General features: G+C 55.2%; 1 protein-coding gene across 1 annotated transcript; it reads left to right on the plus strand.

Annotated features, from left to right (window-relative positions):
* Positions 1-3,275: 3,275 nt before the first annotated feature.
* Lgals3bp (galectin 3 binding protein) lies at positions 3,276-12,672 on the plus strand. The gene is made up of 6 exons (XM_004639525.2): positions 3,276-3,418; positions 4,933-5,006; positions 6,224-6,415; positions 6,895-7,026; positions 8,279-8,531; positions 11,205-12,672. Exons 2-6 carry the CDS (start codon positions 4,955-4,957, stop codon positions 12,331-12,333), a joined length of 1,758 nt encoding a protein of 585 aa, XP_004639582.1. The 5' UTR covers positions 3,276-3,418; positions 4,933-4,954; the 3' UTR covers positions 12,334-12,672.
* Positions 12,673-17,265: the final 4,593 nt, after the last annotated feature.

Raw genomic sequence — 17,265 nt, forward strand, 5'->3', positions numbered from 1 at the left:
AAAAAAAAAAAAAAAAAAAAAAGAGGTAGTTTCAGGACAGAGTGACCCCAAGTTACAATGCCCTTTTTCCTTCAGGAAACGCCAAAACAGGTCTTATGAGCCAGCAAGTGGGACCCATTCTTGTCACCTGTAAGTGAGCCTGGGTTTTCCCTCCCACAGACCTCTATTTGCCAACAGGGCTACATCTTGTTCAACTTGAAATATATGGAAATAGTCTAAATTTTAATGGGTACCAAATGGACACCCCAACAGGCAGCAAGAGTGCACAGCCTAGGTCATCAGTCTTGAGGACATCCCCTGAGGCTACATAAAAATCTCAGCCCCAGACCATACTGTGTCTGTCTTAAGGGCCTACACCTATTTGAAGAGCAAACTTCTTGAACTCTGCTTAACAAACCTCCCCATGTCTCCACTGGTGCATACTGAAATCTGAGCCATAAATCAGGGAACCTATACCCTCCCCTGTAAGTGGTGTGAGTTGGAGTCCCCAACTCTTGTTGAAGGGATTTCCTCAAACTCTATCTGGTGACAGTGTTATAGGCAGCTAAGTTAGATAGAAATAGACAAGGTCAGGCCTCAGAAGGAGCCAGTATGGAAGATAAGATGCCTTGCAAGTGTGGGAGAGACCAACACTCCACTATGGGCCAGACCTCAAGATTAAAAAAAAGATCAAACAAATGCATACCTCCCTAAAGACAAGCATCCAGGATTGATAATCACTTTCAGGAAGCCTGCAAGACTCACTGACCCAACCCCCTACAGGAAAAACCCTGTTCTATATTCATGCCCACTTGCCATGTGACTGGCTTCCCCATTTGGTCCTGGATTCAATCTGAGTAATTGTGCTTGTAACCTTATTGGTTGACCATAATTTTGTCCCACCTCATGCCCACCTAGCGCGTTCCCATGTTTTCCACCTTGGACCTGCCTCACCTCATGGTTTTGCCCTATAAAAAATCACCAGAAACGATAGATTCCTGGGCAACCCACCCAGGTCCTCCTTGTGTTCTCTCAGACAGGCGCTTTCTTTCCCCCTAATAAATATATTCTGCTCTTAGCCTCCGTTGTTCCTAAAATTCATTCTTCAGTTTTAAAGAACACAACTCGGCCACATAATCAGGTTGGGAGTTTTGTTCCCCTGTATCGACAGGAGTCAGGATCCCCTGGGTCTTGCCTCTTGGCCCCCTCTGTGATGATGCTCTGGCTTGGCCTGGTGTCTGCCATCTCTGCTAGCCTGGCAGAGGAAGCAGTGCTGTGTTCTGCAGACACATGTGGACCCATGGTGCCCCTGCCCTTTTTGTCACCCCTTGCAAACTGTCCCTCTGCTGGAGCCTCCTCAGCTAACCCTCATCTGGATTCCATCGGTTTCCTACTGGGGCCTGGACCCATACACCTCTGGAAGGACACAGACCATTCCTCACATAAACCAGGTTCCGGAGGGCAACTGAACAATAGGACCCCAGGAAAAGCCAGAGCACTTGAGACCAGGTGAGGAACTGGAATGGAGAAGCCTCACCAGGCCTTGCAGACATGAGATTCCTGGAAGCCACCAGCCTTGGCCGGGCCCTGCTCACCTATTTGGGTGTTCCAGCCTCTCCTGGTGCTCATTTCTGTAAAGGTGACTTCAGAGCATGAGAGGGGAGGGCCTGGGTGGTTCTAGCTCAGTCAGCACTAAGGCTGTTGATCTGCTGAGAGTGTAAAGCTCCCCGATGCCTTGTTGCTCTGTTATCCACTGCTGTTCCCTCGATTCCCACCGATTCTCCAGAGGTGACAAGTTGACCATGTAGCCACAGGATACCTATTATGATTTGTGTGTATGTCCCCCCAAAGCCTCATGCAGTCATTGAAGCGCAGTTCTACACTTTGAGATTAATTCATGATCCAAGGCTGGGATTATTGGTCTGAGTACTGCTGGGATTCTGGGTGTGAGTGCTACACCCAACCTAGGGCAGATAAGGAGGACAGACTTGCTTTCTGTAGCTTATTGTTGCTGCTACCCCTCCCTTTTGCTCTGTTTTGCTGCCTTCCACTGCCATGAGCTGCTGCCCTCAGTCATGTGCCACTCTGCCTTGGAGCCAGCTAAGTATGGACTAAAACCTTTAGTAACTGTGAGCTCAATAAACTTTTCCTTCTGTCATTTTGAGTGTGGGGTATTTGTCCCCTCAATGAGAGAAGAGTAACTGAGATAGTACCCCATTCTTTAGAAAAATAGTCAAGGGGTATCTGACCTCCACTGGTACTCTTGGGCTCTGAGCTTTCTGAGAACCAGTGATGGCCTCAGGTTAAAGCCATCTGAGTGCTTTTTAAAATGCTGATGTCTGTCCTGGTCCCAGTCATGGCCATCTGGGCATTGGGGTTTGTTTCGGGTTATTCTACTGCCCAGCCAGGTTAAACAGCCCTGGTTGGAGACACCTAGGCACCACGTGACAGGCACAGCAGAGGACATCAATTCCATGCTGCACAGACCAGCCACCTCCACAGGCTCATCCTGCAGCGTCCTGCCAGGCCCCTGCCCTGGAGATGCTTAGCATAGAAGAGTTCTCCCTCTACTCTGACTTTGCCAATGGGGCTCTTAGTGCCTCCCTGAAATCACTGTGTGGCCAAGGAGCCTGCAGTATTCTGCTAGCCAGGGTTGGGGCAACACAGGGAACCTAGGCCTGTGACACTACACAGTCAGTCAGCTCCCAGGGGGAAATCGAAGCCCTTTCTGTAGGGGGCAGTGTGAGCTGGGCACTGTCATCTACATCCCCAGGTGAGGTCCCACCCTGCCTCCCAGCCCCCAGCCACAGGGGGACATTAGGACTGTGACTGCTGTTGCATGTGGGTGGCATGGTGTGACAAGCACACAGACATAGGGTGAGGTTACAGCCCCCCAACTTGCCAGCTATCCACCTGGGCAGAGTCTCCTGGAGCTCAGGCCTCCTTGCCCCCATCCAGGGTCAGCACTATGCATCCTCAGGGGCCATGGCCCAGTGCACAATCAGCAGGACATGAGCAGGGTAGCCACTCAATCCAGGTCCTAGGGTGCTTAGCCACATCATCAGCCATACTGCCAGGATGCAGACCCTAGCCCAGGACCTCTGCCCCTGGCCCTGCCTTCCTTCTGTGCCTCCCACACCAGCCTGAGGTTTCTCTCCACTGGCTGCCACTACTGCTTACTGGCTGACTGGAACAGTAGGGGTCTGGGTAGTCTGATCAGCAGCCAACCCCTGGGTAAGCCTTGGTCATGTGATTTCTAGGAAGTGAAACCAGACTGATTTTTTTTTTTTTTGAAGTGTTTCCCGGGCTCTGTCTGGACACATACATTCAGGGAAGGTACTCTGGGTCAAAGGGCCCTTCTGCAGGGGACGCCTTCCACACAGAGTTCCTGCAGCGGAGGAGGGAGGCTCCAGGACACCTCAGCAGCTGCATTGGACAGGTAAGCTCCTGCCTCTTGCTCTCAGCTGGGCACACCTCTCTGCAGCGTGGTCCAGTGGGGCCTCACTTGACTCTTTGCACTCAGGGTAGGTGATGGGAAAGCGCCCTAGTTGTTATGTGATTCCATGCTCTGGAGCCAGGAACCATCTTTGCAGCTCCCAGGCCCATAGGGCCTCTGCATACAGGTGGGCAGATCATTCACTACTCAGATACCAGCCCAAAGGGCAAGCTGGTTAAAAGCCAGCCCTCTCTTAGGTTTGTGTATCCAGGCCCAGCTCTGCAGCCATCTGAAAGAGTCCCTTCTCCTAACTTGCACAAAGGACCAGCCCAGGAGTTTTGTCCCAGCTTCCCACCCAAGGGCAGAAAAGGACAGCCGCTGGCATCAAGAGCAAAGCAAAGCCCACACAGCAAGGGCTTGGGCAGCGTGGGCAGCTGCAGCTCCACTGGCCATGCTGGTTTCCCCAGGAACGGGGATTTCCTACGGCACAGCCCTTCCGGTGCATGCAGTGACTGGAGGGTGACCTCCACCTGGCTGATGCCTCTGGGCTTCAGCTGGTTCAGCCAAGCCCTTATTTCTCAAAGGTCACATCAAGGCCTTCGTGAGCTGCCCTGCAGTGTCTCCATGTGTGAGAGATTCCTGGGGGGTCTTATGAGTGCAAATTCCACGCAGTGGTTGGGCAACCATGACTGCACTTCCCCCTGGCTCTGAAGGTACTTCTTCAACACCCCTTGGGGCAGCAAAGGGTCAGAGCCAGTCACAAGGTTCCGCAGGCCTGGGCCTATAACCAGAGCTCACAGCAGTGCTGCCCAGTGGCCAGTCCCCTGCTTGCTGGCCCTCAGGAGCAGGTTGGGCCTCACAGTGTTCTTCCCTAGACACAAACCCTCCCCACTAGCCCTCTCTGGCTCCTCAGCTGTCACTAGGCAAGACAAGTGGAAGGTCAGAGAGGAGGCTGGTCACTGCATATGGAGATAAAAAGTAAGCTTTTGGAGTTATACAAAGGGGAAGACTCCAGGCCAAAAGCCAAAATCTGAGTTCTTTCCCTGCCCAGGTGGTCCTATGGCCTTGGTGTCCTGGGTCTCAGCCATGTCCTAGGTCTCTACCTAGGTATCAGCTGGGCCCTTTCTCTCCCCTTCCCCCCACCCATTGGCCACCCAGCTGGGCATCTCCCTGTGGTCTGTCGCTCCTGCTTTCTACAACCTCCTCCTGCTTGACGCCGTGGCCTGCACCAACCCCTCCATTCCACTCTCCACACCCCAGCTCCTCTTGCCTGCATGCCCTCTGTGTTCTGTAGCCTCAGCCCTTAGGCAGGCTCATGTCCTGTCCATACCCACCCCATCCCCAGACAGCCCCGCCTTTGTCCCAAGGGCCTTGCAACCTGGAGACACTGCAGCACATCTGCTCCTTCTCCCCTGAGCTCAGCCAGCATACAGATCAGCAAGGTCAGAGCAGCTCAGACCTGGAGGCCAACCACTTCTGCATCTCCTTCTGTCCTAACTTCCTTCTTCCCACCACAGGGTCAGGCTTCCAAGCAAGGCCATGGCTGTCCCATGGCTCATCTGGCTGTGGCTGCTGGTTCCAGGCATTCAAGGTAAGTAGAGCCTCTGGGAAATGCCCAAAGCAAAGGCCTTATTCATAGAAGACCCCAGAGGTGTCCTGCCTCTCACCTGCATCCCCAGGGACTAGCTGGGTCTCCTCTCCTGTGTGGTGTTCCACTCATGCCAAGTGATGGTGGGTTGCGGATCTGGGGGAGTCAGTGTTCCTGGAGCTAGGCGAGATGTAGGCATTGGAGAGGACACCGAAGAATCCCTTCCAGCCATGGGCTCAGGAACCTAGCAGAGCTCTACTCAAACCAGCCAGCTTCTAGGGCTGCCAATAGGTCACTGGTCGGACTTCCAAGGGTCCTGGGTGCCTTTCCGCTGTGAGCCCTGGAAACCCTGTTCTATCTTGGTGGCCTCTCAAGAAGGCCTGGCGTACCTTCCACAGTACTTCTCCTGTTAGCACTGACAACCCCAAAATCCAGGCTCCCAGTTCCCACCTGACCCTGACAGTGGAGTCAGGGATCAGGGGCGTTTGTGGGCTGAGCTCAGAAGGAGCTCCCATTTCCCCTCTGGTACAAACAGCCCCTCCTCTGGCTTAAAACCTTTTCACTTTACAGTGTGTAAAACCTGTATGCGTTGTGTAGAAACTGCTCTTGGCATCTTGATTTCCCTTTTTCTGGATGAGTAGTCTGAGGTCTGACACTCACACACAGTGCTGCAAGGGCAGCGATTTGCAGCTCCAGCCTGCTATGGTCTTGGGAGACACACTTGGCAACATGCCCGGGAGGTCACACCTGACACTGCAGTGGGAGTCAGGCTGTCCCTGAGCTTGGGTGGATCGCATGCACCTCCCACGTTGGGTGCTTTCCATTTGTGATGGCTTTATTGGGCCATGCCCCATCTTAAGGTGGGGCATCTGTATCCTGACTGTGTGTCTAGGGTTCCCTGAGTCTGCTGTCCCCAAGGCACATTCCAGAGCCACAGGCTTTTACTGATGGAGTCACTATGGGGCCTCCTTACCTCTGTTCTTCCTGGAGGTCCCTCTGCATTCACTCTGAGATGCTGGGGATGGTTCTGTGGAACAAAGGACAGGGACCTGCGAGACAAGGTTGATGACGTGGCCCCTGGGAGATCCCCACAGAACATGAACAGAAAGGGGGTTTTGAAGTGCTGAACTCAGAACCCCAGTACATCTCCCAGTGTTGGGGACATTGGTGCATCCAGGACAGCACAATCCATCTACCGGCTGACCTTGCCTCTCCTGCAGGTGCACAAGATGGGGACATGAGGCTGGTCAACGGGACCACAGCCAACGAGGGCCGTGTGGAGATCTTCTACGGAGGCCAGTGGGGGACAGTGTGTGACAACCTCTGGGATCTGGCTGATGCCAACGTCGTGTGCCGAGCTCTGGGGTTTGAGAATGCCACGGAGGCACTGGGCGGAGCTGCATTTGGGCCAGGTGGGACTGCTACGCCTTTTCCCAAAGCTGAGGTCACTGAGAAGTCCCCCAAACTAGAGTTGTGCTTCACAAATGTTCAAATTGCTGCCTGGCTCCTTTGATGTAAGAAGTGTTATCCGTGTACTGGCGCCCCTTAGGATGGCCTGTCTGAACTTGGCCCAAGGGCGCGAGGGCGCAGTGGAGGGATAGCCACAAGCATTATGGTATACTGATTTGATGTCTCTGAGGCAGCCATTAAGCCTTGTAAGAATGAGGCTAAGCTTCTGGTGCAGTAGTACAAGGACAGCTCTGAACCGACAGCCGAGTATTGGCCAGGGTCACAGAGAACAGGAAGCCACAGAGCTGGTCTAGGAATGACAGGGCAGCTGATGGCCCCATGGCTGGTCAGTGGATGGCCTTTCCTCCAGTGTTCACACAGGAGAACTACTGTTGGCCTCTTCTCTGCTGAGGCCCAGCCTGTGTCCTTCCTGTGCCCACAGGGACTGGTCCTGTCATGCTGGATGAGGTGCAGTGCATGGGGACAGAGCCCTCACTGGCCAGCTGCAGGTCCCTGGGCTGGATGAAGAGTTACTGCAACCACGACAAAGACGCAGGCGTAGTCTGTACCAACGGTGAGCAGGACGTGGTCCCTCCCTGGTCCCTCCCCCCAAAGGTTGTGTGACTGACTCCTCACAGCGTGGGGTGGGGCACAGGGTCCGTAGATTCTGATCCCTCCCCAGGAGGAATCCCAGAGCCTTGGTCCATCCCACTGCTACAGGCCTCCCGGCCCACTGAGTGAGGGGCTGCAGGCTAGGTGGGGGCTCCTTTCCTGAGAAAAGCAAGAATGTTTCACACTGACACGTACAGCCATACAGCCTGACACTCCGTGGGCACAGGCTGCCTGTGGGGCACTCGTGTGCCTCAGGCAACAAGACTGACCCCCAGACCCCCAGCCCTGCCTGGCCCACAACTCCATCCTGGCTCTCAGCAGCCCAAGCCTGAGCCCCACGGGAGTTCTGTAGTCATTTCTTCCTCTCTCGCTTCCTCCTGGGCTGGTGCACTGACCTTGAGGTGCTCCAACCCACCTCCCTCCACCCCCACTGGAGCCTCTGGAGCCTGGGGCCGGAAGTGGTGTCCTGCAAGTCTGGAGAGTGGGTGCTGGCTGGGCAGGAGGAGACAGGCTTCGGGGTCGGGCACAAAGGGCATTAGGGGAGCTGCTATGAGAAGGAGGGAGACTGGAGATGTGAGTTGGGGGTCCTGAAGGTCAGTGGGGGGGAACAGGGACCAATCACCTGAGTTAAGTGTCAAGATCCATTCACCCCAAGGTGGGCAAAGACCAAACCCGATGTTTGGTTCCTAGTAGGGTCTGTGAGGTAAGGAAAGAAGGGGTATTTTGGGGCATCCTGTAATAACTCCTCTAGGTTTCACCCCCAGGAGGCTGTTGGAGCTTCCTAGGCTATAAAGTGAGGTGGTATGGACCCCTACCTCCTCAGTGGGCATCCTCAGACCACCTGCAGGCAAGGGTTGGCTTTAGAAGGGTGACCTTTGTACCCTTGATTGAGAAGGGTGGAGCTTGGGGCCACCAGATCCCACCCAGGGTGTTGCTGCATGTGAGGCCAGGGCAGAGGGCCAATGTGGCCTGGAGGGGACACATGTTCTTGTTCAGTGGGCCCAGAGAGCAGCTGCACCTCCTTCCGGGGCTCAGAGCAGGTCAGACTGTTCCCTCCCCCACCTTCCCAAGCCTTTCTGAGCAGGTCCACAGGGGCTGGCACCACCATTCCCAGGGAAGAGGCTGGCTTTCAGAGGGCAGAAGTGGCATTTGGGGTCCCAGAGCAAGCTGTTCAGCGCCCCAGTCCTCACACATATTCTTGCCTCTCCTTGCAGTGACCAAGAGCAAGTATATGCTCGACCTCTCTGGGGAGCTCGCTGCCGCCCTTGGCCTGATCTTCGACAGGCAGCAGGGCTGTGACCTGTCCATCCAGGTGGTAGGAGAGGAACAGGAGGTGCTGGGCCTCTGCGCCCACAGTGTGATCCTGACCGCCAACCCTGAGGCAGAGGCCCTGTGGGAGAAGCCGGGCAGCAAAATCATCATGCGCGTGGACAGCGAGTGCATGTTCGTGGTCAAGGACTTTCTAAGGTGAGTCGCGTGAGCCAAGAGCTGCCCTGCATGCCCTCCTCCCTCCCTCACTCCCTCCCCTGCACAGCAGCAGGGCTGTGTGCTCACATGCACGCCCACCTCTCCACGCCTCCATGCACACCCGAGCTCTCCCAGGTGCACTCCCAGATTCCCACACCCACTCACTCAGACATGTTCTCACTCACCTGCCATGTACCCACTCCTGCACACACTCAACTCACACACACATGTACTCTCACCCAAGCTCACCTGCATGCAGATGTTTGAGACACACAATAAGCGTTCTTGGGAGCCAAGTGCAGTGGAGCTCAGCTGCAGTCTCTGCCCCCGGGAGGCTGAGACACAAGGAGCATAATTTGAGGCCAGCCATTTAAGAAAGACCCAGTCTCAGTGCAAAAATTAAAAAGGGCTGGGGATGTCGCTCAGTGCAAAGGCCCTGGGTTGGATTCAACCCAAGTACCAAACAAATAACAAACAAATACAAAAACTTCTGGAGTCCTGGACTCTCACGTCTGAGCATCTGGGGATCGTGAGTAAGGCAACAGACGGCTGAGCTGGTCTGTGTGGTGTCTGGGGAGCAAGAAGAGAGAGAGAGAGAATGTGTGTGTGCATGCATCTTTGTGTATGCATGCATGTGTGTGCACTTGTGTGTATGTGCACACGTGTGCATGTATGTGTGTGAATGTACACGTGTGTGCGTGCATGTATGTGTGTACATGTGTGTTGGTGTGCACTGAGGGCAGGAGGGGCCTTTGCTTCTGTCCCTCCTCCCACCAAGGCCACAGGACTGGCAGCTGCCTGGCAATGGATCCCTGGCAACAGGGCTGGGACTCAGCGACACTGAGCCCTCAGAAAGGCAGACCCTGGTGCAAAACTTGGAGGACACACACACCACCCCTCCCCCTCTACCTTAGGGATGCAATGTAAGAGTCTCCTAAGTACTCAGAAACAATCATCACAGTCGTCCTCTCGCTTCTGATCTCGTTGTCCTTGCTCACATAGAAGACAGAGAAGTATGGCTGTCCATGCAGGGGCCGCTGGCCTCTCTGAGGGGTCTCCAGGCCTCACTCCACATGGCTTGTGTCACTGCTGGGGGCTCTGCCCAAATCCCTGCTGAGGAAAATGAGACCCAAAGTCCCCCCTGCTGAGTAGGGACTCAGAGTTCCACAGTCTTCCCACCAAACAGGCCTCCTGGGGACTTGTATTTTGAAAGCAGCACTTTAAAAAAGACATGCATTTATTAAAAATGATTCTGTCTCCTTATGACCCAAAGCTTTATATAACTGAAAATGACATTTAGGAGAGAACAGTATTGGCAATTAAAAACACATTTAAATGGTTTCTTTCCAGCCTAGTATGAAAAGCTTGCTAAAGCAGTCTGCAGCCCTCCTGGAGGGTCCGGTCGTAGCACCCTGAGATGGAGGCAGGGCCTGCTCCGCCTGCTTGGGCCCACTGGGTCAGAGCTCAGTGCCACCCCCTGCCCTAGCTCTGACTTGGTCTCTTTCTACCGGTCAATGTCTCTCTCCCCTGCCCATTCCCCAAGGTGAGCAGAGATGCTTCAGGGAGCCCCTAAGGCCTTAGAAGACCCCTCCCTGTTCAAGCCACCCCAGACGCTGCCCGCCCCCGTGCCAAGGGACCAGGCAATGAGCTGCTCCTCTGCTAGTTACTCTGAGCCTCCAGGGCCCCCAGTCCTGCTGGCTTAGGGCCATGTTCCTCCCTCTTGGTGTGTTTATTGCCCTGAGGAAGAGGGGCAAAGCCAGGAGACTCACTCTGATTCCTGTGTCCCCTGCCACTGGGGACGTGGATATCACCTACTCGAGGCTGGGCCCCATGGGTGGGTGCTAGGAAGCTTGCAACTTTGCGAGGGGCACGATCTGGTGCTCCCCACTCCTTCCTTGGTGGTTGGGGGGCTCTCTGCAGCCCAGGGGCACTGTTCTGGCCAGGATGAGCATTAAGAACTGTGACAAACACTTCTGTGGTACCTCTCTCTCTTGCCACCAACATCTTCAGATGGTCAGCAGCAGGGAGGCTGGTGCCCAAAACTCCCAGTCCAGCCCCTCCTGGAGAGCAGCCAGCTTCCAGATGGGTCCGGTGGGCACGGTACAGGAGGACAGAGGCGCGCTTCTCTGTCTCCAAGCCCACTGTGACACTGACCACAGGGCTCCTGAGATCTGACTCAGGGTACCTACATGCCGGGGGAAAGACAGGCAAGGGGTACCTCTGAGTCTGGCCCACTGAGTGGGCTGCAGTTACAGGGACAGCAGGCATGAGAGTCAGGCTGTCCACATCCCAAGGCACAGAGCAGCCGCAGGGCAGAGAAGTGTCCAGCAGGGCACTGAATGGGTCTGGCCAGGGTATGACTTTGGGGCAGGAGGGCCAGTGCTGAAGACCTAGCTGAAAAAGCAGGGGAGCCAGGGGGTGGTAGAGACCCCTCTGTCTCCAGTGACGGAGGAAGTGGCAGTGGGGTTATCCCTGGCCATCCCCTGACACGTGGGCCAACACCCTCAGGTTGCTTTTGGACAGTGGAGATTCAGGATTCAGAACGTGGGTTCACCTAAAAGACAAATTGGGAGAGACCACACTCCCAGGGCATTGCCAAGTCATGGCGATGGCACCTGGGCACAGCTGCTGTCTGTCCTGCAGGGCAGGCACTAGATCCCCCGTCTCTTCCAGGTACCTCTACTCCCGGAGGATTGATGTCTCCCTGGCATCTGTGAAGTGCTTGCACAAGCTGGCCTCTGCCTACAGGGCCATACAGCTCCAGGACTACTGTGGACACCTCTTCTCCACCCTCCTCCCCCAGGACCCCTCTTTCCACACACCCCTCGACCTCTACACCTATGCAAAGGACACAGGAGATGCCCTGCTGGAGGAGCGGTGTGTGCAGTTCCTGGCCTGGAACTTTGGGGCCCTGACTCAGGCCGAGGCCTGGCTGAGTGTCCCCACAGCTCTCCTCCAGGCACTCCTCCCTAGGAGCGAGGTGGCCGTGCCCAGTGAGCTGGCCCTGTTGCAGGCCCTGGATGCCTGGAGCAGGGAGCAGGGAGCCTCCAGGAGGGAGGCCGAGGCCTTGCTGGAGCAGGTCCGCTTCCCCATGATGATCCCCGAGGAGCTCTTCCAGCTGCAGTTCAACCTGTCCCTATACCAGGACCATGAGGCTCTGTTCCAGAAAAAGATCCTTCAGGCCCTGGAGTTCCACACAGTACCCCTGTGGCTGCTAGTCCAATACCAAGGTCTGAACTTCACCGACAATGATGCCTACAAGCCCCGGATTTACACCTCGGCCACCTGGAGTGCCACGGTGACAGCCAATTCTTGGAACCAGCTGAGTTCCAGGAACCAGAGGCAGAAGTATTCGTCCCAAAATTATCCACACTATTATGTAAACAAATTCTCTTACGGCTACATGAACAGCCCCTACCAGTCCTTCCAGACCCCGCAGCACCCCAGCTTCCTCTTCAAGACCAAACTGGTCTCCTGGACTCTCGCCTATCTCCCCACCATACAGAGCTGCTGGAACTACGGGTTCTCCTGCTCCTCCGATGAGCTTCCGGCCCTGGGCCTCACCAAGTCTGGTTACTCTGATCCCACCATAGGCTATGAAAACAGAGCCCTGATGCTCTGCAGAGGTGGCATCGTGGTGGACATCCTGGGCTTCCACGGCTCGAAGGCCTCAATCCCCAGTGCCCTGGACACCAACAGCACCCGTGGCGCTTCCACCTTCCCCTGCACTGCAGGCTCCTTTAGTAGCTTCCGCGTGGCCATCCGGCCCTTCTACCTGACCAACGCAACCAGCCTGGACTAAACAGCCACCCAGAGGCTTGTCCCGGGTGCTGGGGAAGCTCCCCTCCTTTGCTTCTTTCCTCTCTGCAGCTGCCTCAGCAATCAGCCACCAGGTGTCTCCCTGCTTCCACTGGTCTCTGTGACCTTACAGAAATTACTGGAAGGCCTTGACTAGCATTCACCACAGGTCCTGAGATGTTCAGTACTTCAGTGGATGCTGAGGTCTCTGTACTGTCACTGCCTGGCTAGCTTCTAGGTCGGAAGTCAAGAAGATCACTGTGGGATTCCCATAGCCCCTTGCTGCTTCTGCGTCCACTGCTGTCACTGTACTGAGGCCATTAAAACCACACTGTACTTCCCATTCTGTACATTCATGTGGGGAGCATTGCTGGGATTGTACCATGATAGGGCTGGGTTCTGGGAGACAGGAAGTGAGACAGAGTCCACATCCTCGTGAAGCCAGAGGCCAGGGTGGGGGAGACAGGCCCTAGCAAGTGAACATCCCAGCCGGGTACCACTGCAAAAGGGGTAAAGTAGGGTGGGGCCACAGGGTGGGAGATGGCAGGCACAAGGCACAGGCCCACCTCAGACTGGTGAGACCCCTGAAAAAATGGCCATTTTTTCACACTTTTAATCTCAACACTACAGGTAGCCTGAGGCAAAAGATCCCAAGTTCAAGGCCCACCTGGGCAACTTGGTGAGGTCCAGTCCCAAAATAATAAATAAGAAAGGGATAAGAAAGGGCTGGGGATGTAGCTGAGTGCTAGAGAGACCTGGGTTCAATCCCCAGTATCTCTCTCTCTCTCTCTCTCTCTCTCTCTCTCTCACACACACACAACTATACACTAGGACTAAGAGACTGAGGAGAAACAGGCTGTAAAAGATGGAAGAGTGCATCCCCTGCAAGGTGAGCCAGAGTGAGGCGTCTCTTCCGGAAGTCCTGGCAGGCACATGGACAGAAGGATGAAAAGTCACATCTCCATGTTTGCAAGAATGGAAACTGGAAACAACTCTACTAGCCCTCGCCAGGGTACCCAACCACAAATAAAAGTCTCAAGAGGGAGTTGAGTCAGGCAGGAGAGGGGCCCCTGGGAAGACACTGGGTGACCCACAAGCCCAGGGACAGGTGGGGGAGCTGTGGTCTTGGGGCTTGAGAGAATGACGCAGCTAGCCTTAGACACTGGACACCTCCCCCACCACCAGCAGGAGCCCTAAGGTATCCCTACTTCCTAGTGTACCTGCTCCATGCTGGTCAGAGAGGCCAGGCATCTCTGGAGCTGAGAAGGCCCCAAGGCTCACCCAGCAGGGAGCGGTCAAGGGCTGTGGCCACATGCCAGGACAGCCCTCCACCCCACCCGCCTTACAAGCATACAACCTCCCACCTGTCTCAAGGCCACCTTACCTTTTCCTGAAGGGACCCTGCCCTAGTGCCAGGTCCTGTGTCCACCCCAGGTCCATCTGGCACTGCCTGCTCTTTCTGAAGGTGGATGAGGGGTGGGCCTGGGGTGGGTACCCATTCCCAGAGGATGGCTGGCCACCTCCTGGGATGAAAGGGGTGGCTACAAGTACCTGCCACCAGGGGCCAGTCGCCTCCCAGGCTTTGACATGCCACGCACACACAGGCCAGGAGACTGCTTATACTGGATCCCATCCACCTTGGTGACGAGGCCCGGATGAGCAGCTCAAAGTCTTGCTCCTCCCTCCAGAAAAAGACATGCAGCATGACACCACATAGTAGCCCACCTGTCCCCTCAGAAGAACCCACGCTGCCACGACACATTGCCATGAACCCCCAGCCCCCTAATGCTTCCCCTCAACTTCGAACATGCGTATCACTCTTGCCACATTCCGGAAGCAGTTCTGGAAGTCCTCTTTCATGAGTGTCTTAAGTTGCACTGCCGTGGTTGCCTTGGTGTCCTGAACGGATTAAAGACATTTCCCTTTTGTGGCCATTTTGACGCTGAGGAAGAGCCAGAAGTCACAGAGCCAGGTCCCGCATTTTCATGAACCTGCCTTTTATTCAGTGGAGCTCAGCAGCAGCATATACCTTACTTTTTAATCACACCTGGAAAGACACTCACAAAAGAGGACTTGCAGACCTGCTTCAGGAAGCAGCAAGGAGGATGGGATCAGCGTGTTCCAAGTGAGGGGGATGAATGATAATGTGTCTTTTGCTGTAATAATTATTTTTTCTATTTAAACACTCACCATATTTTTTGACCACCCCTTACGGATTTGCTGGCCCGTGTGGCGATTCCAGGTATCTGTATTTGTGCTCTTCCCAGAGCTCACAGTCCCGCCTGCCACCTCCCTCCTTGGGGCCCCAGGCTCTCTGGCGGTAGAACAACACCCTTCCCTGGGGTGACGCTCTGCCCCCTGCCTCTGTCCACACAGACAGTGATGGGTGCCCACTGCATTCTGCCCCAGGGAGGCACTCAGCCCATGTGGGCCTGCAGTGAGACCTGAAACTCCTGCCCTGGTTTGGAACAACTCCACTGGGGTCTGGATCAGACACAGGTCACTGGGCCTCTAGGGACTGCAGCAGCACCCAGCAGAGGGCAGATCTTGTCCACAGAGGGCCACTATGCAGCCACAGGCAGGCATGGCTCGAGAGGAGAGAGGTCCCTGTGTAGAGGTGTTCAGCCTGACACCTGGGCCTCCTATAGGACCACACAGCCCCTCAGTGCCTCTCATCTGGACAGGGGACCCCAAAGTCCCCATGTGTAATGTCCTGCTCCCAAGGAGGAGCCACATGTAGCTCTGCCACCAGCCTCTGGATCTCCAGAGGAGCTGGAGCTACACCCAAAGCGTTGCACCTGTCACCTCAAAAACCTACCGAGGCCTAATGGAGGCTGTGCCCGTTCCTAAGGGCCTGGGACACACACTTGTGGCTATGGGGTGCACTCCAGGGAAACACACCTGTCATTGTTTTGGCCTGGTCCAGAGACCACAGTGTGGGCACAAACAAGAGCCGAATGGCATGCAGCAGGATACGTGCACACTCGTGGAGGTGCCAGGGAGAGGGCCAGACACAGGGAAAGACAGACAGCGAGCGATGGAGAAAGGGACGGGGCAATAAACGAGACTACCTTCCGCAGGTGAGTCCCACAGCAGGGCGCGTGCCTTTGCGCCCATTGCAGCGCCCCCTGCAGGAGTCCCTACTTGGGTAGACTGGAATATGGGGAGTCCCTCCGCAGGACAACATCTGCCCAGCAGGCAGGCGCGAGGCCCTGGCTTCTGGCTGGCAGTGGTGTCGGCCCCCCTGGCAAGGCCGGACAGTACCCCAGTGCTGCGCACGCACAGGTGAACCCTGCAGTGGTGCTGGGCGCAGGAGTCCTGACGGCTCCAGTCCCCCCTGCTTGCCAGAACCGTTTTTCAGTGATGGCAATTGCCAAGACGCGTTCAAGCTGCCCCTCGGTTTTGGTCCCAGCCGGTGCCTCTGCTGTGTGTGCGTGTGTGCGTGCGTGCGTGCGTGCGTGCGTGTGTGCGTGCATGGTGTCCTGGGCCCTGGCAGAGGCCGCTCTCAGGTCCGTCCAGAGAAACCCTCGAAATCACTGCCCACGGCACACATCCAGAGCCCTGGGGTGCCTGCCATTCCTTTCTCTGCATCAACCTGAGGATTTCATGGCCACTACGTCTGATTTCCTGTCAACTAACTGAGGAGATAATTAACTCACGCCCAGCTGCTCAGGCTGGCGCACAGAGCCAGAACTACTGATGATGCACCTGTACTGATATTTTTAGTTGTAGCTTCATATAATGACAATCCAAAATAGCAGAGGCTTCTATGACATTTAAAAAAAATTTTCTGTCAAATAAAAGAGAGAAGGCAGTCTCTCTGGAAGTTGACCTCTTTTCACACTACAACCTTAGTATATGACTGACACCCTCAGGGTTACCTCACAGTTCATAATGGCTGCTGGCATCCCACCCATCACTTCTACCTTCTGGGTAGTAGGTGAGGCGGGTGATAGCAAAAGAGGAAAAACAGTTTCCCTATCTGCCTGCTGAAACCGAGCCCCTGTTTAAGTTCGTACCTAAATCACTCCTGTTCCTGCCCCGTGCGGAATCAAACTGTATCTAGATTTTGGCCTCTTTGTCCTGCAGCTGCATATGATAAGAGATCCCCTAATGGGGTCACAGAAAGTCCCTATGTCCCAGTGAGTGAACTGGGCTGAGATTTGAGGGATACAAACCTGTCACCATCCTCCTTTGGCCCTTTCAGACCCCCTGGGAGTCACTGCCTGGCGCTCCAGGGCTTGAGCACCTTCCTGTGTGCACAGCTGGCACAGGCAGCTTCTCGGGCCTCTGTGCCACACTCCTCAAGGGCACATCCCCCCCAGGGACCACGGTAGCAGCCAAGCCAGCCGTCTGCCACCCAGTTCAATGGCAGATTCCTTGGGCACAGTGGAATTTCTCAAACAGTTTCATTGGTGTGTAACATACATGCAAAGAAAAATACACAAGTGTGTAGCTCAGTTAATACCCACATAGCCTCCCACTGCAGAGCCAGCAGGCATGCCCCTCCCCCGGAGGCCCGCTTGCCCCGCAGCCCCACCACACTGCGGATGCTCTCATTCCTGCTCTTGCATGACACCCACGGGGTTATTCCGTACACACAGCTTAGAGCCAGCTCTTTCTGTTGCACGTGTGTCAATCACTGCAGCCAAAGGCAGATCCCCGGATACAATGGACCATGCCTGTCACCCTATTTTACACTTGGGGGTGTTGTCAGTTGTTTGGCATTTAAGAATTTCTTTCTGTCTCTCTTGTTTAAATCTCCCTCTATTAGGGGCCGGGGAGATGGCTCAGTGGAATAAGCGCTTCCCTGGCAAGCGCAAGGGCCTGAGTTCAATCCCTGGTGCCGCAAAAAATAAAAAATAAAATAAATAAATCTCCCTCTATGGAGTTCTGAGGACTGAACCCAGGGCCTTCATATTGAGCTACAACCCCA

The sequence above is a fragment of the Octodon degus genome, unplaced genomic scaffold, assembly GCF_000260255.1.
Source record: "Octodon degus isolate 3935 unplaced genomic scaffold, OctDeg1.0 scaffold00112, whole genome shotgun sequence".
Taxonomy (NCBI): Eukaryota; Metazoa; Chordata; class Mammalia; order Rodentia; family Octodontidae; genus Octodon; species Octodon degus.